Genomic DNA, 19,716 nt, shown 5'->3' with positions numbered 1-19,716 from the left:
TCTTCCAAAGTTACATAACGTCTCTTTAAATATAGACCTAAACTACCTTTTCAAAAGAAAAGGTGTAAAAGAAAAATAAAATAAAAATACATTTTCATGAGAAAATGTCAGATTAAAACTTATCTAAAATAAAAAAGAAAAAGTCTAAAACTTATTTTAAAAAGGAAATAAAGTTAATGGATTTATTTGAAAAGATCCATTAAAGGATCTTATCATTCCACCGCCCTTCAAAACAACCTTGTCCTCAAGGTTGTTTAGCAATAAACTCTGGAACATTTTCTTGAATGGTATCATATAATTCATAAGTACTGCTCCGATTCTAACTTCGGATGCATCAGGTTCAATAACAAATTGCTTATTAGGTAGTGCAAGAACTAGTGTTGTCATCATAACCTCCTTTAAATTCTGGAATATCTTTTTTGCTTCAAGACACCATCTAAATGCATCTGTGAGACCCAGAACATCACGTAATGCCTTGATACTCTTTGAAACTAGCACCTTTGAGGGATCAGTAGCTACTCCGTTTTGGCTTACAATATGGCCAAGGTATTCCACATCAGTTGTCCCAAAGCTGCACTTAGCTCTGAAGATATCATTCAGCAAACTTTGGAATGTAGAAGGTGCATTAATTAAACCGAAAGGCATGACTAAAAATTCATAATGACCATCATGAGTCTGAAAGGTTGTTTTGAAATGTTTGACTGATGGATTCTTATCTGATGGAAGCCTGAGCGAAGATTCAACTTTGAGAATAATGAGGAACCTCCTAATTCATCAAGTAGTTCATCAATGATGGGGATGGGGTACTTGTCTTTCATTATAATTTTATTGAGTGTCGAGTAATCTATACATATTCGCCAATTTTTGTCTTTCTTTTGTACAAGCAGTACTAGAGAAGAATATGGAATTATACTTGGGCAAACGATACCAGCCTGAAGCATCTCTTGTACAATCTTCTCAATTTCCTCCTGTATGTAAGGGTAGCGATAAGGCCTAACATTTGCTTTAGGATCTTTTTTGATAGAGAGTTGCATGAGAAAAATAGAGCAATCTTTCTTTAATAACTGCTCTGCCTGATAACTACTGATTGGTGTGATAGTATCTTGTTTCTTGCCTCTGATGCAAACTTCTTTTCCTTGATCTTGGAAGCGCATTGTTAGTTGAGAGAAATTCCATATTATATCTCCTAATGTTTTCAACCATTGTGCTCCAAGTACAACATCACATCCATCTAGGGGAAGAAGAAAGAGATCTGTTATTAATTCATAATTGGGTAAGAAAATTTTAATACTATTGCACTTTCCTGGACTTGTAAGTGATCTTCCATCCGCCACCTTAACATCAAATGTAGATGCTTGCTCTATTTTTTGTTTAAGCCTGCTTGCCAAGGTTGAGTCTAGAAAATTGTTGGTGCTTCCTGAATCTATAAGTATCGTTACTGGTTGTTTTTTAATGAATCCTTTTACCTTCATCGTTTGCGGAGTTTGTAGTCCTTCTAAGGCATGAACCGATATTGCCATAGAATCATACTGTACTTCGTTGATATTATCTTGTGTTTCATCTTCATGGAAATCATCTTCTTCCTCAGAGTTCTCTATTGGTTCAATCATCAGTATCCTTTTTTGCTTGCATTGATGACCACTGTGCCACTTTTCATCGCAATGCCAGCATAATCCCTTTGCCATCCTTTCCTTGATCTCTTCTTTTGTCAATCTACGAGGTGTTGAATAATATGATGGGTTTTCACGAATTACCTTGTTATTTCTTCTTCCTTCTTCATTGATCTTCTCTTCTTGTAGTCGTGCAAAGGATAAGGCAGCCTTCATGGTGCGGGGTTGATTCATTTTTACTTCTTGTCGTATATCAAGGCGAAGTCCTTCAATAAAAGTGCCCAATAGTTGCTTTTCTGACCAATCACGAATTTGATTAGAGAGTCTCTCGAATCGTCCTTGGTACTCTACTACGGTTGAAGTTTGTCGAATTTTGGCCAATTCTCCATCAACATTCTCATAACCGGAGGGACCAAATCGATTGATGAGTTCTTCTTTGAATTCCTCCCATTTTGAAGGTCCATGGCATGCTTCAAGCCAGTCATACCATTGGATGGCATCACCTTCGAGGTTTATAGATGCTAGTTCTACCTTTGCATTGTCCGATGTGCTGTGGAAGCGAAAATATTTTTCAGCCCTTGAAATCCATCCAATCGGATCATTGTTCTCCCAGCGAGGAAATTCCACCTTCATACGTGGATAGTTGTGCTCTCGATCTTCATTTGAGTTTGCACCTTGGTCATATTGTTGTTGTCGAGACTGCTGATGTTTTCCCCTTTTGATTAGTATGCTTGAGCTGGAATCTACTTCTAAACGATCCTTCAATTCTTGCACTATCGTGACCAACGATGCCATAGTTTTTTCGAGTTTATCCATCCTTGTCTCGTGCTTAGCTTCAAATTCCAAAGCCCATTTGGCGTCAGGATGAGATCCTCCGGTCGCCATGACAGAGTGAATTTTCTTTTCTTGAAGTCGGGTTAAGACCATGCGCTTGTTGAAGTTGCTGCGAGATACTATAGGACGAAGATGAAATGAACTTGCTCTGATACCAAGTTGATAGGAACCCGGGGGTCTATTACGTGAAAAAATCGAAAGAGAAAGGGAAAAGGGGATAGGGTGATCGCTTCGAGGGGATCGGCCTCCAATAATCAAACGAAATTGATTAATTAAAAGAGAAATTACTTATCTTCCAAAGTTACATAATGTCTCTTTAAATAGAGACCTAAACTACCTTTTCAAAAAGAAAAGGTGTAAAAGAAAAATAAAATAAAAATACATTTTCATGAGAAAATGTCAGATTAAAACTTATCTAAAATAAAAAAGAAAAAGTCTAAAACTTATTTTAAAAAGGAAATAAAGTTAATGGATTTATTTGAAAAGATCCATTAAAGGATTTTATCATTCCACCGCCCTTCAAAACAACCTTGTCCTCAAGGTTGTTAGTAAATATGTTTAGAAAGGATATTCTTTTAAATATTTTTAATATTTAATAGATTTAAAATTATCTATAATATTTTGTCAATGTTAAAAATATAAAAATAATACTTTTACTCTATGGAACCATAAGATACTTATTTAATTATTTTACTTGGTTAAAGGGAAAAACATATTTTAACAATAAAATATTGAAATAAAACGTGTTGAGCCTCATTTTTATTAAAAACTGATAAATAGTTATAGATACTTTAAAAATTATTTTTAATAAAAATATATACTTTTGGTTAAAAAAAAACAAAAAAAAAAACGAACAAGAAAGGGAATTAAATGTGTGTTTGGTAGATCGAAATAATTGGCGCTTATTCCACCGTTTCCCGCCTCCTGAATCTCCAAAATTTATCATCCTTCGACGAAAGAAGCCCTAACGCCTAATGCCGCTGCCGACCGAGCTCCCGACTTGGGAGATTCGCCCTGCCGCCGATGGTCACTTCCATTGGGCTGTCGCCTCCGGCTCCGAGGTATCTTCCTTCCCAGCAGCTCCGCCTCCCAAAACCTTAGCTGGCGTCGACGACAGCGACCGTGGTACTCGCCTTCCTTCGTTGGCAGATCTCTTGATCCTAGGTAACCCCTCTTATCCCAGTCTAAATCATGATCGCGGTCTCCTGCTTTATTTCTGGTTGTCTATGAATCCGTTTCGGTTTGACTTTTCTTTCCAAATCTCAGCTCATACGCAGATTCCAGTAGGTGTTGAGGATGACCATGCGGACGGAGGTGGGTTGCCGATTTTTCGTACGGCGTCAGGAAAATCGGTTTTCGTGAGTGACAGTTCTATAAATAGAGCTAGGTCTGTTCTCGGTGAAGCTGACAGTAATAGCAGAGGTGAAGTAATATACTCAAAATTGATTGAAATATTTAGCTAACCTGAAAATTTAGCAATTTCTCTCTTTTGTCTCTTCAGAAAAAAAATCTAAATTTATTCAGTTTACTCTATCACGTGCTTGTTAGGCAATGAAGCTCATTCAGAGGTTGGCAATAAAGACAACGACTTCCAATTGCTTTATACTGGATCTGGGAAGTCACTTGGTCTAAGAGAATCTTCAAGTAAGAAAACAGCAGCTATTAACGAAGGACATTACATAAGGGAGGGTAAGTTGATTTTCTCCATTTTTGTATGTTATTGACGAACATATAGAGATAAGAGTCACTTGAAAGTAGACAACTACGTCAGTGAAACATTATAGGAAACAATGTTATGTTTAGAAATAGGCTGATCCTACCTCAGGTGCTCCTTCTTAGATACAGGATCAATCCTAAAGGTCCAAATTTCTTAATAAACATAGTTAGAAGAGATTATCTAGAGATATCATACCCTAATAATGTCCCAGTAAAGAGCCACAATGATGTCTAATCCTCATTAATTTACTTGCCATGATCACCTTTTGACTATGGACTCTGTTACATTCTATTGTGCTTTGGGCCTTCTCTTTTTCCCAAATTCCTGTTCCATCACATTTACTTTGATGCTGTAGCAACTTCCAGATAAAGGAACTGAAGAGAGGTTGAAGAGATGCCAATGATGAGCTATTATGCCCTCTCCTGTGCTTCAGTCCCCTCTTGCACCCTCCCATTGATTCAATGTTTTCTCCATCAGTACATTTCATATGACACTTATTGATCTCGTGCAAGCTACATTCAGTCTTTTCCTTTGTGATCCTCGAACAACTCTGTGTGTGGATGTAGTATTGCCTTTGCTTGAGCATCCGAGCACCTTCTTCCTTTGAGCCTTGGATTTGGTGTAGTGCGAATATAAATTCTCTTTAGTGCTAGCCTCCTCTGCTAGTAGAAATGGGTTAGAACAAGAAGACAATGCTTCCTACACTATAGACCCTTTATTTGCTATTGTATTTGGGTTTAGTATTTACTATAAATACTAAGATTGTTCACATCAATTATCATGAATGGAAAAGTCATTTTTACTTGTATTTGGATAATCTCTTTCTCATGAAAAAAATTTGATTTTAGTCAGTTAATCTGTTTTGTTTCTCTTAGGTAATGAAGCACATTCAAATAATTGTATTAAAGATAGTACCTTACCAATCTTTGGTACTGCGTCTGGGAAATCGGTCACCATAAAAGAATCTTCAATTAGGAAAGCAGCAGCCATCCTTGAAGGAAAGGATGTGAATGATGGTAAAGTTGCTTTCTTCTTTGTTTAATTTTGTTTGAACATATGGCATGGAACTGAATCACCTGATCATGTTTGCATGTTGGTGCCCTATAGTATAAAATCAATTCCTTAAAGGTTGTATACAATATTGCATTAGGACTATTCTGGTTAAGTTATATCAAATAATAAATCTAATTAATGAATTTTAATTTTAGAGAAATAAAACGTGAAGGCAAGCTGAAGCTCATTGTCTTAAGGAAAAACATCTCTCATGTTAGTTTAATCTGATTCTCTTAACAGCCATTTAATTGATTTCCTATTCTGTCCTAAACTTCTGGTCTTATGCTGTACTTTTTGCCTTTAAGATGTGCACAGGTTCTATATAATCACTAAATACCCTACAATCTTGCAGAATTAACTTGATACTCGTGTTTTCCTTACTGGATATGGAAAACTGTTATCCTTGATTCATCTCAATCAAAAAACTGTTTATTCTTTATGTAAACAATTTGATAATATACTATTATCATCATTTACTTGCTATGCACTATAGATACTCCAGTTTTAAATTTTGTTGCAGAATTGCTCACTATAACAGATGTTTTTTCTTTTTTTGCACTGAATTATATACGTAGTTGTACAAATAAAAATAAGAACATTCTGTTTTAATATGCATTGTGTTATACATGGAAATCCACGGGATGTTTATGGTTTTCTTTATTTCACATTGTTATCAGTAGCAATGTTATTGCATCCTGTTAGAGAAACACAGTACAGCCTTCTTTCTTTAGTAGAAATCGGTATCAGTACTGATTTGAAATCATCCAAAATAGTTGGAGCAAATGCATGTAGTTCATACAAAATATTCAATAACATACACTCACATCATAATTCCAACCAATCATACAGGAATACATGCTAGAAATTTGTACTGATGCTAATTGCAAATGATGCTCCAACTTTTCTTTTTAAGTATACACATAGTGCTTTCATGGCATTTTGTTGTTTTAGATTTTCTTTTGCTACAATTTTTTTGCAATTACTTTGTAGTTTATTTGAGACATTGTAATATATTCAAATTGCAGGACAATTACACGAGCAAGGTAACAGGACTTTCTTCAATTCCATGTTCCAGACAAGCTCGGGTAGAACTGTAAATGTATCTTCTTGTGGTCTCGCAAGAGCAACTACTTTATTGGGCTTGGAAGAAGATGACAAACTTTTTGCCTTAAAAGGTTTTGGAAGTGCACAAAATCAGGATTCTATGAAGAACATCAAGGGGGAAAGTTCACATGGAATTTCTTCTCGGAACATTAGTTGTGTCACTACTAGCACACTCATTATTGATCCTTCCAATGCTAGATTAGTTGAAAGAAGTCCAGATAATTTTTTAAAAGGTTATTGCTCAGCTGGCAGTCATTTAAATAGTGGCCAATTACAAAATACCCTGGCACATAAAATAGATTGTTCTAATTTTACTCAGTCACCAGTTAAGTTCCAAACAGCTAGCGGAAGGTATATTTCAATTTCCAATGACGCGCTAAATCGTGCAAGGAACCTTCTTGGGAACTCAGATATTGGAACTTTGGAGAACAGCAGACTCGATCAGTGTTTGCCCTCCAATTCGGGAAACAACAATAATCATAATGTAACTTTCTGTAACAAGGAGAACATCTATTATCCTTGTTCTGATTTAGAATCAATAAGCAAACCTGCATCCAGAACCCCATCTTCTATTTTCAAGAGAAAGCAACCATCATCTGACACCTGGAAAGTTAAATCTGAAGGTCATGTGCTAGACCAGGGAATTGACAGAAATTTTTCATTTGGAAATGATTATTCTGGCAAGAAAGCTTGTATCAATAAAAAGCCTGAAAAAGATAACTTCCATTTATCTAATAACTCCATTGTGATGGATGACAATCCTCTGCATGGACCTTTGGTTGAGATATCAAACAATAGATTTAGTAGCCGAAAGCTGCAACCTGGAAAAATGAGTTCTGCCTCTCCATTTAAAAGGCCACGAAATTCCAGGTCAGTTCAGCTCCTGAAATTTACCTCTTTCTATATCCTATGCTTTCCCCATGTTTTTCAAGAAAAAAATATTATGCTTTTGCCATATCTTACATATTATGTCATGCTTTCTCATAAATAAATTAACATGTCTTATTCATCATATAGGTTTGCAACTCCCTTGAAGAACACTTCTTTGGCTACTGGTAAATGAGTGGAATATGTAAGAACCAATAGTCCTTATGCTAACTTTTGGATCAAGATATTTAAGGGTAGTAAATTTTGTAGGTTTCTCCAAACTACCAACACAAAGTAGCTGCCACAGTCAGATCTCTACTCATTACCCGTGTCATAAAAGAAAGAATATTAAAGACTTCTTTGGTAGTGCTCCAAGTCATCAATATTTGGTACGAACACTGACCTTCCTGTTCATTTTTTGTTTTTGATGTCGCCTTTGCCAGAAAAAAACTTATTTGTGTTTGAATAATGCTTAAACCTAGCTGGAATCCCTATCTTCTGGAGTCAGCAGCATGAATGCAGATAATGCACTGAACTACAAGTTTCAAGATGCATCCAGTCATGATGGGATTGGCATAGAAGCTTTTCAGGATATGCTGCTTCAATCTGGTGCATCATTATCTAATGCAACAAAAGAGTGCGCCTAACTGTTTCTTGGAGCTTGTATTTCTTTCTTGTCATCATGGATTCTACAAACATCTTGTTCTCCTGTTTAAGTATATGTTTAAAAATGTTTGAAATTTTGTGTGATGATTCTAACTGAATTGCTTTGTTTTTCTGCTACCCAATAGACATTGTAGATTTGTAGTTAATTAGTAATATTGTTTGGTGTAACAACAAAGAACTGACCAAGATTGTTTGATATTTTTCTAAAATATCAGTGAAAAGTTTGTATTTTTCCATTCATTTGGGTTCGTTTCATTCAATAAAAATCAGTTGCTTATTAATGTTTCCATTAACAATGACATCTAATGTAGACTACATGCCAATGAATTATTCTTTTTGAATGGTCTGTATGCCTTCTTCCTTATGTAGTTAACATTTACATTTTATAGCACTGCTATTTTATTGGGCTATTGATTGTTCATATGGCATCGCTCTGGCATACATCTAAGGTCAATCCTTCTATACAATAGAGAGGTTACTCAGCACTAACAGAAGGTTGAAAAGTGAAATTTAAATTAAAACTAGGGAGATACTAATGAACAACCAAAATATGACCATCCACAATGAGATCCCAAAACTAGGGGATTTGGTCCACCCATTTTATATACATGACTGTAAAAGAAATTTCTCCTACTGCCTCAAACATACTTGGCACAATGACAATGAAATACAACCACAACTAGGGGTTTTTACCTTGGTTGTGGCTGCATGAGATAGACTACCATGAATGGAGCTACTCTTTACCTTGGTATCCTATCCAATGCAGCCATCCAATATATGATTCAGTCTCAACGGCACGAGGGAATACCTGCTGTTCAATCTTAACAGAAGTTCCTGAATTGAATTTGAAAAAGGAAACCAGGAGGGATGGCTCACCAGCAGCGAAGCAAGAGAGAAATGCCAGTGGCACAACTGATTCAACTATTTGGCTAAAGGTGAAATTGTGCTTCATCACTGCATCCACTTCCAAGCGCCCTTTGTGCATATATTCCCTTCTTACTCCTGTGTTGAGCAATGTAGCTAGACGGATTGAGCGTGATCAATAGATTAATAATGGAATCTATATGTAAATAAAAAATATGTTAAAAGAAAACAAATATCATTAGGCTATTATTTCAAGAATACAGATTACTCCTTGTGGCAAGTGTGATTGACTTGCTATAATTCATCGGATGTCTATGATCCCAGTTTTGAACTGCCAATGTGTAGATATTTAGGTTGTCAAATTGTCTCGTTTTGGTTCCTTCTTCACATTTGAACACTCCATTTACCCCTTCCATATATGTATCAGACACTGATACTTCAGTATTGACACTGTGAGTGGGCATTTGATACCTCTATCAAGCATGTGAAAATTTTTTAGAACATGCTCCATTTTGAAGTTGAATTTTAGTAATGGCCTGGGAAAAGGCGCTTTGTCTCATGTTGTTATTTTCTGTAATATCATAGAATTGGAGACTACAAACATTGCCAAGTTTAGTGTTTGGGCATTAATAAAAAACACTCTACTTCTCATCTGTTTTTATTATAAGAGTAAATCATATGCTGAATTGTCTTTTCTGTTTTTGCCATTCTATTCTATATTGTTGCTTATATGCACCACAGTTTGTTTTACATTGCAATTTTTATTTTAAGAGTTTCATGTTTTATGCTTTTATTATAATTAATCTTGTCTCTCTTGTTGTATATAAATTAGGTGGGTTACAAATCATTACAGATGGATTGTTTGGAAGCTTGCATGTTATGAGAGGTGCTATCATAATCAAACTAAAAACAAGTTTTTTACAGTTCCCAATGTTCTTGAGGAATTGAAATACAGGTTTGTAATTTACTCTCTTTCTTCTATTGATAACATGCAGTCTTTGTATATTTGATTCTGTCCGTGTTAGGTATGAAAGGGAATTCAACCATGGTCATAGATCAGCCATTAAAAGAATTTTAGATGGAGATGCATCACCTTCATCTATGATGATTCTATGTGTTTCAGCAATCTGTTCTGGTCACCCTGAAATATCAAAGACCGATGACAAAAATTCTGGGTCTGAAGTTACTAAACAAAGTAACAACATTAGCTCAACATTAGAGAGAAGTATTTATGATGCCAGAATAGAGCTTACTGATGGATGGTGAACTACCTTTTATTCCTCAGAAATGGATAAGTCAAGTTATGCATGACATTTAAAACTTCAGGTTTTTTCTTTTTTCAGGTATTCTTTGTATGCTTTGCTAGATGTCCAGCTGTCAAAACAAATTTTCACTGGAAAGTTGTTTGTTGGCCAAAAACTTCGGGTATGAAGTAATCCTTAACTATTAATAGCCCAGTAATGCATCTTTCTTTCCAGATATTTAATTATCATTTTTGTTTCAAAACATTGCATTGCAGATATGGGGTGCTGGTTTATTTGGTTGGGTTGGACCTGTTTCATCTCTTGAGGTCAATTTTTGATGCTGTGCCAAGTAAATTCATTTCCAGATAACATTTGGTATCTTCTTAACAACTTGCCTTTTCTAGGCTTCAAAGACTGTTCATCTGCTAATGAACATAAATGGGACCTACAGGGCAGATTGGGCTGAGAAGTTGGGATTTTGTAAGCAATTATTTTGACAACTTTGTTAATTTTTATCTTGAAGTGATTTGCTAATTATATCCTGCTTACACTTGTCACAGTGATTTACTTTCTTATTCATGAAATATTTAGGCAATTGTCGTGGTGCTCCTTTGTCTTTCAATTGTATTAAAGTTGGTGGTGGTAGAGTTCCTCGAACATTGGTCGGAATCACAAGGGTTTACCCCCTTCTATATAAGGAGAGGTGAACCCAATTTTAACTATCTACTGGAAAATGATTATAAGCACTGTCTGAGTTATAAAGTTTGTTAAATTTTTCTCAGGTTTTCTGATGGTGGGTATATTGTAAGATCAGAAAGGTTGGAAAGGAAGGCGCTTCAGCAATACGATCAGCGGTACTATTGAATCTTACTAACACTTATAGCAGAAATCAGTTAGTATTTATTTTCTTCTTTGCTTGACATGCCTAAAAGGGATATAAGATGAAAGACTACGTTGATAATATATTGTGGAATGATCCCTTCAGTTCTTTGTTTACCATTTATGTATGGGAAGAAGTGGCACCAACTAATGGACCCTAATAATTCATATGTAATATGCTTTTGCACTTCAGTTGTAGTTCTGAAGACTGCCTCATGAATTAGCAAAGAGCAGGTTTTATCTGCACTTAAGTTGCTCTAAATGGTTCAATAGTATTTTGTTGAATGGCTCCTTTACTTCTTTGTTCACTATTTGTGTATGGAAAAAGTGGCACCAGCTGATGGACACTAATACTTCATGTACATGTGCTTTTGCACTTCAGTTTTAGTTCCGAAGACTGCCTTATGAGTCAGCAAAGAGCAGGATTTTATCTTTACTGCCTTTAAGCTACTCAAGTTACACAAAATTTTGCTCAAAACACTCCTGGATTTTGAAGCAGGAAATTACATCCTTTTATACTTGGTACATAAAGGAGTTCCAACAACTTTCTGCACATTATTCTAAATCAACAATCATCATCTGTTTCAATGCATGGGTGAGATACTAGTCTTATACATGGCTCCGTTTAACAAAAGATAAGATATATGCATGCACAAAGAGAATTTCATAAATTACATTTGAGTAGAACAAAAGAAATAACATTAAATAAAGAATGAAGAGCATCAAAATTGGATTTCTTTTGGAGGTGCATACTTGGGCATTGTTTTTGATCTTTAAACTTGCCACAAGTTTCACCTAATGCATTTTTTAAGGCAGAGGTATTGATCCTAGAAGTGTGTTGAAAACGTTATTCACTTTGCTCAGTTGGATTTGATCACTTTACTTGTTTCTCATGTATCTGTATTAACCTTAGGATATTTGTTACAGGTTTTTCACTCTATAATTGTTGCCACTTTAATCCTTTCTTTCCGGTGCAGGAGATGTAACATTGCAGAGGCTATTTTAGCTGAGCGAATAGATGTGGTTGCTGATGTAGACAGCAATGATGAAGGGGCAAAACTCTACAAAATACTTGAGACAACTGCTGAGCCTGAAGTCCTGATGGCAGATATGACTCCACAGCAACTAATTTCTTTCTCAGCTTATCAGACAAAGCAAAATGTGTGTTTGTGATGTTTCATATCAAATTGGCTTAATCTGAAAAATGTAATGAAGAAGGATGATTTGCTTTCAGGAGATTAGGCAATCAGACATGGAAAAGAAGATTGAGAAAACGTTAAAGGATGCCGGTCTTTGTTCAAGAGATGTTACACCCTTTATGAGAGTGAAAGTGGCAGGTTTAACTAGTAAACACTCATGCAAAAAAGGAAAGTTCAGGGAAGGTCTGATAACAATATGGAATCCAACTGAGGATCAGGTAATGATGAGAAATTTGCTAGACAAATATTTATGAATATAACATGTCACCATATCAAAAACTTAGCTTGTTGAAGTGTTTCACAATCACAGGAATGAAACTGGCTTCAATACTCATTGGCTGCTTGGTCATGTGTATTGAAGTCAGCTATGTAAGGACTGCAGATGCTGTATGCTATGTGGTCACATCTAAGTTGCTTTTTAAAACATTGATCCTGCTGGATCTTTACTCTTTTAAATATTAAACTATCTGAGATTTGCATTAGAGAACTAATACAAACTTGTCTTGTCTCTGGTGATGCCTAACAGAAGGTTGATCTTGTAGAAGGAAAAATATATGATGTTGCAGGACTTCTGCCAATGAACTTTTGTATGAACGTTCTTTATCTACAAGGTGGCGGATCTTCTACAGGATGGAAGAGTTTGCCTTTAACAGAGGCCAAGAAATATGAGTAAGCAAATGCCATTATATTATTTGGTCTAATGGAAAGTATTCTTGTAAATTTGTAACTTCGTATACTTTCCTGCAGACCTTTCTTTAAACCTCGCAAATCCATCAGGCTGTCAAATTTGGGTGCCATACCTCTAACAAGGTAGATCAATCGTCTCTTTCAAAATTTATTTGTATTAATCTTTTTTCTGTCAAATGTTGAAATAAAACATTTGCACAATAATGAACTACACATCAATAACTCTCCACTCAAATTGTGCAAAACAATGTACTTCAATTATTTGGCACTCTATTCACTCTAAACCACATGAAAATAACACAATTAAAAAAAAACAAAAATGATCAATAGCATTTCATTATGTCCATACCTGAGTTGATTTTGTTGCTTGTTTTAGTGAATTTGATATTGCAGCACTAATACTACATGTCGGAGATGTTTGCATATCTGGGCGTCGGAAGAAACAATGGGTTTTTGTTTCAGATGGATGCACATGCAACTCAACATTACAATATCAAGAGCAACATGATTGTCTACTTGCTATCAGTTTCCACTCTCTATTTACAGGCAATGATTTGTCTGCATTATTCAGTCACCACCATGAAGGAACGGTAGTAAGTCATCACATTTTTATGTTAATCAGTTATTCAATCTAATTCATTCCACGTCTGCTGTCCAATTAACTGTACTCCGATCTTCTGTGAGAATTAGTTGAACTTACAGGTAGCTCATACTATGCGTTATCAATTTTTTTCCTATTGTTATTTTGAATGTATCATGAACTAAGTTGAAGCTTGTATTTGTTATGAGCTGACAATGTAGTTTGGATAGGTGAAACAAATGTGTTTAGACCTTATTTAAGATGCTAACTACTGCTTAAAACTGTAGTTTAACGTTTGCACCATTTCATGTAGGTTGGTTTTTTTAATCTGGTCAAGCGAGCAAGAGACCAATCAAATCATCTTTGGGTTGCAGAGGCAACTGAAAATTCTACCTTTTCTGCATGTTATAATCTTTCTAGTAATTGTCATCTGAAGGCAGATGCAACATTTGCTCAGAAATGGGCAAAATTATCTTCCTCAGTATGTTTGGGAAAGATTATCAAGTTTTGTATTCTTTTACGATCTCAAGAAAATTCCTGACGCTGTGACTTTGTGCAGATCATTCAGGAGCTGAAAGAGAGAATTCTATATATAGTTGGACATGATCGAGTGTGAATCTTGGGTTTTCTAGCTAACCAATCAACGTAAGTTGCTTCCTTTGTTTCCATTCTATCCATGTATCGATGCTCTGTAATCCAGTTGATGCGATAATCTTTTTCTTCTGTTTAGCGTTTTGCTAGGTTATATGGTTTAAAATCGCTGGAGTTTAGGGGCAAAAGATGGGAATTGCTAATTTTGTTTTGGCAGCGGAGCTAGTCGTAAGTGTTAATATTTCTCCCAATTTAGAATTTGCCCACTTCCAAACTAAATGGCAGGGTGCCCGTCGAAATACTGGCGGGCAATTTGTTGTTCAAGAATGTATTTATATAATTAGTAAGCTCTTGACGTTATCATCCTTCAGTGCTTTGGTTTGTTGGTCCATTACATTTCCAACAAGTGCCTTGAAATAGTTGGCATTTCTGAACTATTTGCTTCTTAAATATCTGAGTCGTCCCTGCTTCGTTCGTCAATTTGTTTTCTTTAATCTAATTGAATTGTAACAAAAGTTGATTAAAGTAGAGTATTAAATTGAAAGAATAAATAAATAAGGTTTTTAATATAGAAAATTATGTTTAAAATACATAATAAAAAAAAGAAAATTAAAAAGTTGCATCGACTTTCCACCTCCAAAATTTTACATTTCACATATCCCAAACAAATTTTTTTACAGCTTGTCCTCCATAGATCCATCTTGTTCTAATGCTAATCTTCTATGATGGAGATGAGAAGAAAAGCTTCATCTGCTGTTGGAGATTGTTCATCTGCTTATAATCAAACATCAAAGATGAAACCCCGGAAACATACCATGAAATCTCTTCTGAAAGAACAAATTGATCAAAGTAAAGTTACCTGGCCAAGCAACAGGCAACTTGGGCAGGAGATGGGTGAAAAGCCCGGCACTGGCTGAATCCTTCTCTTCCTTGCTCTGTTCTTTCTCAGGCTCGTCCCCAGCAGATTGATCTGGAACTGAGATGCTTAAGTTTGAAATCAGTTTGCTCGCGATTCCCCCACCAGATGACTCCTCTCCTGCATCTTCACCACCTTCTTTGGGAAGGCCGTCGTTCTGCCCCGCAGCTGCTTTCTCTTCTTCATGGCTGTCTTCTTGCTTCAGCTCCTGCTGCTCTCCTTTGGATGAGAGGGAGAGGGAGATGAAGCTCTCGCTGGAATCGATGCTGTCTTCCTCCATGGCTATTGATCTCGCTGCCGCCTGCGATGGGATGGGATGGGATGGGATGGGATTTATGGAGTATAAATAGAGTTGTGGTCCGGCGGTGGCAACGGACTAGAGTATGTACACGCAGTCGTACGCTGCTTTTGTCTTGGTTCGGTGTCATGCTTCGGGAAACGTAGCCGGGCCACCGACTTGCTGTCGCGGTTAGTACGCCGCTTCTATGCGGCTGGATAGTAACATAGTCGAGGGACCATTTTCAGCCGCCAGATTAATCCACTTTCTAATCCTAACTGTAGATTGAAGGAAAATTATTCAATTTAAAAGCCCCCCTGCATGGGATCGTGTCCTGCCAGCGGTGGGTTTCCCCAAACGACCGACTTATTAAACTTGGTAAAAAACTAATATATATTATAGACTCTGGAGGGTATTTTGAGAAATACTCGAACTTTGAGTGTGTTTTGAAAAGTATACGAACAAAAAACTGTTTTCTGCAGCGTGTATCTTTATTTCTTTTATCATCCCTGAAGGAGAAAGTGTTTTTTGTACGCTTCCCCTCGTTAGATTCCGACCCCTGCGTTCTTGATTTCTTATGCTGTTGCGCGACAGATGCCGCCTTTGATCGCGTCGTCGGTGAATCCCGAATGATCGCTGCCGCTTCTTTCTGATTTGCTCAAATTTTAGTCATTTCTCATGATCGAATCACTTGCGAGGTACGAACCCCTCCTCGCCTTGTAAATTTGAGCTCGCTTCATCGTCTTTGTTTTATTTTTGTTTTCAGTATAGAAGTAGCATCTTGATTCCAAGAATGTCTGTCCTCAATGATGGCAGCTCGCCTCCTCAATCTCCGGTCACCATTGAGCAGGTTTTGATACAAATCTTGGAACATCCATAAGATCTGTGTGGTTAATCTGGGATTAGAATAGTTCGATTCCTCTGTTAAAAATCTCATTTTTTTTTTCTGGTGATTTTGGTTCCGCAGCGTGCCTCGAGATGCTTCGATGATCTCTTTGAATCCATCGTCGTGGATATGGCATCGGAATGCCATCGGATAGCGAGGCTGGGCCTCGACCGCAACCTGGAAGAGGAAGAGGAGGAACTGCGGCTCTCCGCGCAAGCCCGGATGGAGAATCTTGGCAGCAGTAGTGAGTACAATAGCAAAAATGTGGCTGACATCTTCGGCCAGACTCATCCTGCCATCCCCAGCGAGACCTTCGATTGCATGAACTGTGGTCGCCCCGTCACGGCCGGAAGGTTTGCCCCTCACCTAGAGAAGTGCATGGGCAAGGTGAGTTTTAATCTTGCCCTTTTCTAAAAGAAAAAAAAATCTTCTTTAAAGTATAATTTTTCGCCATAGGTATACAAATTCCTAACCCCGTGCTAGATTCTTGGCTGGACTGATATATCTATGCGCCTGTAATGGTCTCGTGTACTGATGAACCTCTTCACTGTTGTGCGTGCGTCGCCTCAGGGGCGTAAGGCTCGGCCAAAGATCACTAGAAGCACTACAATTGCAAGAAATCGGCATGCTCGTGGCAGTCCAGTGACAGTTTTTGCTCCCTATTCCACTACTCCCAACAATAACATAATTCCCGATGACACTCCAAGAACAGGTGGGGAGGAACTTGCAAACTGCAGATTTGAGAAGCCATGATACTTCAAAGGTTTTGCATTCATCTTACACAAGCGGATTTGTTCCTTTTAATATGGACTGTGTTTCCTATCGATGCTGAAGAATCAATCAAGATTTCATGACAGTTTCTTACAACAATATTTTAGGGCCAAAGATAATTTGGTTCTTATATATAGGCTTTAATCAAGAAATCCTGCTGAGTTCTGCAGCTAATTGGATATCATTGTGCTTTGTTCTGTTCAGGTAGATAGCTAAATAAATTTCATCCCCAAAACAACAAAGTATGTAGTTGACTTGGATGGAATAACTTTTCTCCATTAGGGTTTTAGATGTGCTAGTTAGAATTTGTTTAGGTTCCATCTTTGGAATGACTAGTGTGCAATGCGAAGCATGATTCATAACTTACATATCAAAAAAGAAAAACTGCAAATTGTTGTGAAATTGGCATAACGGAAACTTCAAGTCTGAGAAAGAGCACGGTCTACTATGATCTTACATGGTTTACCATGAAGAAAATTGTTTGATTTTACAACATTGAACATGCCTTTTAAATTGTTTTACCATTGAACTTTGTCATATTCAATCATTATTTTCTGACATTATTTTTTTGAGTAGCAAGGTAGTATTCATGCTACTCATAAAAGACACAGTATATTCATAATTGAGCTCATATAGTTCTGAAGTAAAAGAGAAGAACAAATTTGAAACTTATGACATATTTTTGTCCTCTTTAGTAAATATGTGCTAAAGAATGTGCCATGTGATTCCATGAAGCACTTTGTTTATACTGTCTAATGATTCTCTCCAGATTTGACAAATGGCTGTATTCACTTAGTTTTCTGATCTTCTGAAGTTCCTGACAAATGTTTAAGCTTGTCGTATTTGAAGATAAAGAATTGTGACTTCTATTGTGGTTTCACTGCTTTAAATTTGTGCTTAGCCCCTGATTTTGAGGCACTAAGCATGGGCTCACCTCTATAATTTGACCATAGTCTGAGTGAAACAGGAGGCATATTACATTTGGCATGAAGCAATGGAATTTAGATTTTACGATGTATGTTGAGATAAGGAAAATAAATCTTTTAGTTGCACAAATGATAGGATGATGTCTGTATGTTGCCTGCCCTAGTTTCTGCTTTTACAAGCTAGACCAGATCAGCTAGTTCAACTGGTTAACTTGGAAACCAGAGGCCAAAATGGTCTGCTTTGCTGAGTAGGAAAGATTCCATGAGAAGAATATTATAGGTGTAATATGCAATGGGATTAAATTTTAGGAGATAAATGATTAAACCGGGACAAATAACATTTCCATCAGACAAATGATAGGATGATGTTCTTATGATGCCTGTTAGGCAATATTCTAAAAAATCTGACTGGACCGAGTGCTTGCCCAAAAAGCAGAAGCCAAACTAGTCTGGTTGGATCAATGAAAAAACAAATCCTTTTGTTTAACTTGAAAAGCCAAAACGTTAGAATCACCACTTCACCTCCTCGTTCACTTTTAGAAGCCCTAGGCCTAGGAGCAAAAAAGGACCCATGTTGACTGGAACATGAAATGGGTACAGTTTGTAGTGATATTCTCTTTGGATTTGAGAATGCATAAGGACCTTACATGATAAGAAAAAATTTCCAACCGACAAAACAAGAGATGGTAAAGAAACCTGTTTTCAACTAATTGGAAAAATCTCGAGTCATTGTAATTCACCCATGATGATTCATGACACTTCTTTTTCAAATGCCTCCTATAATTGAAGAACAATCTAATTTTCAAGATCCTATGATTTTGTTCACTCAAATCTCAAGTTGTGCTCACATAACATGAGTAACTGCTCAACAATAACCCACGAGCAATCTAATATTTCATAGAGAATAGGACCTTGGTATTGAAGTTACATTGATCTGTTTATTTATGTGTCAAGACCTAGTTTCTTTGTGTCAGTTTCTCTGTTGTTCACAACTAAAGCTGAATATTTGAGTTGAATATGTCAGTCCCTAGGGTGTAGCACATATGGTGGGCGCATGGTAGTGTGTCTGGATTGGGCAGGGGTCGATCCCCAGGGTGTCACTGCCTATGGTAGTCCCTGTTATGCGCCTTCCACATGTGTACTTGTATTTACCTAGAAAGGCCGCTGATGTGACGATTCCATATTTATTTTGAGTTGAATATGTCAAGATACAGAAGATGAAGTGAGACTTGCAAAACTCCTCTTTCTTTACTTGTATTTTTACTGTGTTATTATGTTCATCTACATGTGTTATGGTACTCTATAAGTTCCATCATATTAGATGTTTGAATTTGGTTCCGTTGCTTGGCATTACTTAGCAGCACAAAACTCAAGTTTTTGTGTGTTTGTTTTATTGCAGTCTTTAAGCCTTTTATTAAAGATGGCTCACTCGTGTTCATCAAGTTCATGAAGATTATGTGGTGCACATTATACAGAAATTGTTATATCTTTCAGATTGGTGCTGAGTTCATAATTTCCTGCAAAAGGTTTTTATGCTGAATCTGCGAGGCATGTGTTTTCACTCATCCAAGTTCAAGTTTGTGGTTACTAGCTACTTTTGAAGGCAACCATAGATTTTAGCTGTTTTATTTTGCTTTCTTGAACCACAAATGGCTTACAATAAATACAAGCAGCATTTTTGGCTTCTATATGTCATTCTTTGACTAGTAATCAACTCAGTTCATATCTGGACTTAGATTTATAATCCAAAGTTGATAAAATACAAATTGTTTATTAGTTGTATACCGTACAAAATTTTGATTGGGCAAATTTTAGCCGTTGCCATGTTTTGCAGTTCAACACAATTTTGGAAAGTATCAGATTTTATTTTATTTTATTTTAATAATTCGGATATCTAGTTCTTCAAACCGATTAATCCTAGAGATAATTGGTTCAGTCTTATGAAAGTTTTTTATTGGCCATCAAGATAAATCGGGAAGCTCTTATGAAAGTACATATAGATAGTAGAACTGTAAATGAACCAAGCGTTTATAAACAAGCTTGAT

At 36.5% G+C, this 19,716-nt stretch overlaps 3 protein-coding genes across 6 annotated transcripts; 2 read left to right on the top strand and 1 right to left on the bottom strand.

The window, feature by feature from the left end:
• Window positions 1-3,264: 3,264 nt before the first annotated feature.
• LOC122018763 (protein BREAST CANCER SUSCEPTIBILITY 2 homolog A-like) lies at window positions 3,265-14,345 on the top strand. Of its 3 annotated transcripts, none has more exons than XM_042576186.1 (23): window positions 3,265-3,608; window positions 3,711-3,866; window positions 3,993-4,088; window positions 5,037-5,177; window positions 6,240-7,188; window positions 7,336-7,373; window positions 7,456-7,574; window positions 7,668-7,822; window positions 9,548-9,670; window positions 9,741-9,977; window positions 10,059-10,140; window positions 10,235-10,285; window positions 10,364-10,439; window positions 10,551-10,662; window positions 10,742-10,813; window positions 11,816-11,999; window positions 12,073-12,255; window positions 12,564-12,706; window positions 12,785-12,847; window positions 13,101-13,317; window positions 13,618-13,785; window positions 13,864-13,949; window positions 14,035-14,345. In XM_042576186.1, exons 1-22 carry the CDS (start codon window positions 3,419-3,421, stop codon window positions 13,918-13,920), a joined length of 3,612 nt encoding a protein of 1,203 aa, XP_042432120.1. In that variant the 5' UTR covers window positions 3,265-3,418; the 3' UTR covers window positions 13,921-13,949; window positions 14,035-14,345. The 3 variants fall into 3 exon arrangements, 2 of the variants coding, with proteins under 2 accessions (XP_042432120.1, XP_042432113.1); XM_042576179.1 differs by having other exon boundaries at window positions 3,267-3,608; window positions 3,993-4,133; XR_006121896.1 differs by lacking the exons at window positions 13,864-13,949; window positions 14,035-14,345 and having other exon boundaries at window positions 3,266-3,608; window positions 3,993-4,133; window positions 13,118-13,317.
• Window positions 14,346-14,442: 97 nt separating this feature from the next.
• LOC121999866 lies at window positions 14,443-15,154 on the bottom strand. Its single transcript, XM_042554503.1, has 2 exons — window positions 14,755-15,154; window positions 14,443-14,666 (listed from the first exon to the last, which is right to left on the bottom strand). Exons 1-2 carry the CDS (start codon window positions 15,089-15,091, stop codon window positions 14,608-14,610), a joined length of 396 nt encoding a protein of 131 aa, XP_042410437.1. The 5' UTR covers window positions 15,092-15,154; the 3' UTR covers window positions 14,443-14,607.
• A 442-nt stretch (window positions 15,155-15,596) lies between these two features.
• LOC122018746 (SAGA-associated factor 11-like) lies at window positions 15,597-19,366 on the top strand. Of its 2 annotated transcripts, XM_042576162.1 has the most exons (5): window positions 15,597-15,786; window positions 15,855-15,938; window positions 16,056-16,361; window positions 16,545-16,737; window positions 19,071-19,366. In XM_042576162.1, exons 2-4 carry the CDS (start codon window positions 15,882-15,884, stop codon window positions 16,725-16,727), a joined length of 546 nt encoding a protein of 181 aa, XP_042432096.1. In that variant the 5' UTR covers window positions 15,597-15,786; window positions 15,855-15,881; the 3' UTR covers window positions 16,728-16,737; window positions 19,071-19,366. The 2 variants fall into 2 exon arrangements, with proteins under 2 accessions (XP_042432096.1, XP_042432103.1); XM_042576169.1 differs by lacking the exon at window positions 19,071-19,366 and having other exon boundaries at window positions 16,056-16,327; window positions 16,545-16,686.
• Window positions 19,367-19,716: the final 350 nt, after the last annotated feature.

Source organism: Zingiber officinale, chromosome 1A (assembly GCF_018446385.1).
Source record: "Zingiber officinale cultivar Zhangliang chromosome 1A, Zo_v1.1, whole genome shotgun sequence".
Taxonomy (NCBI): domain Eukaryota; kingdom Viridiplantae; phylum Streptophyta; class Magnoliopsida; order Zingiberales; family Zingiberaceae; genus Zingiber; species Zingiber officinale.
The sequence above is the reverse complement of the archived record's forward strand: the minus strand, read 5'-3'. Positions and strand labels throughout refer to the sequence as shown.

Coding starts and splice junctions, on each gene's coding strand:
- LOC122018763 (XM_042576179.1), top strand. CDS start 3,419: ATGCCGCTGCCGACCGAGCTCCCGACTTGGGAGATTCGCCCTGCCGCC. Junction 9,671..9,740: donor CTTGAGGAATTGAAATACAG/GTTTGTAATTTA, acceptor TGTCCGTGTTAG/GTATGAAAGGGAATTCAACC. Junction 10,440..10,550: donor GGCTGAGAAGTTGGGATTTT/GTAAGCAATTAT, acceptor TGAAATATTTAG/GCAATTGTCGTGGTGCTCCT.
- LOC121999866 (XM_042554503.1), bottom strand. CDS start 15,091: ATGGAGGAAGACAGCATCGATTCCAGCGAGAGCTTCATCTCCCTCTCC. Junction 14,667..14,754: donor GTTGCCTGTTGCTTGGCCAG/GTAACTTTACTT, acceptor GATTATAAGCAG/ATGAACAATCTCCAACAGCA.
- LOC122018746 (XM_042576162.1), top strand. CDS start 15,882: ATGTCTGTCCTCAATGATGGCAGCTCGCCTCCTCAATCTCCGGTCACC. Junction 15,939..16,055: donor CTCCGGTCACCATTGAGCAG/GTTTTGATACAA, acceptor TTGGTTCCGCAG/CGTGCCTCGAGATGCTTCGA. Junction 16,362..16,544: donor TAGAGAAGTGCATGGGCAAG/GTGAGTTTTAAT, acceptor GCGTCGCCTCAG/GGGCGTAAGGCTCGGCCAAA.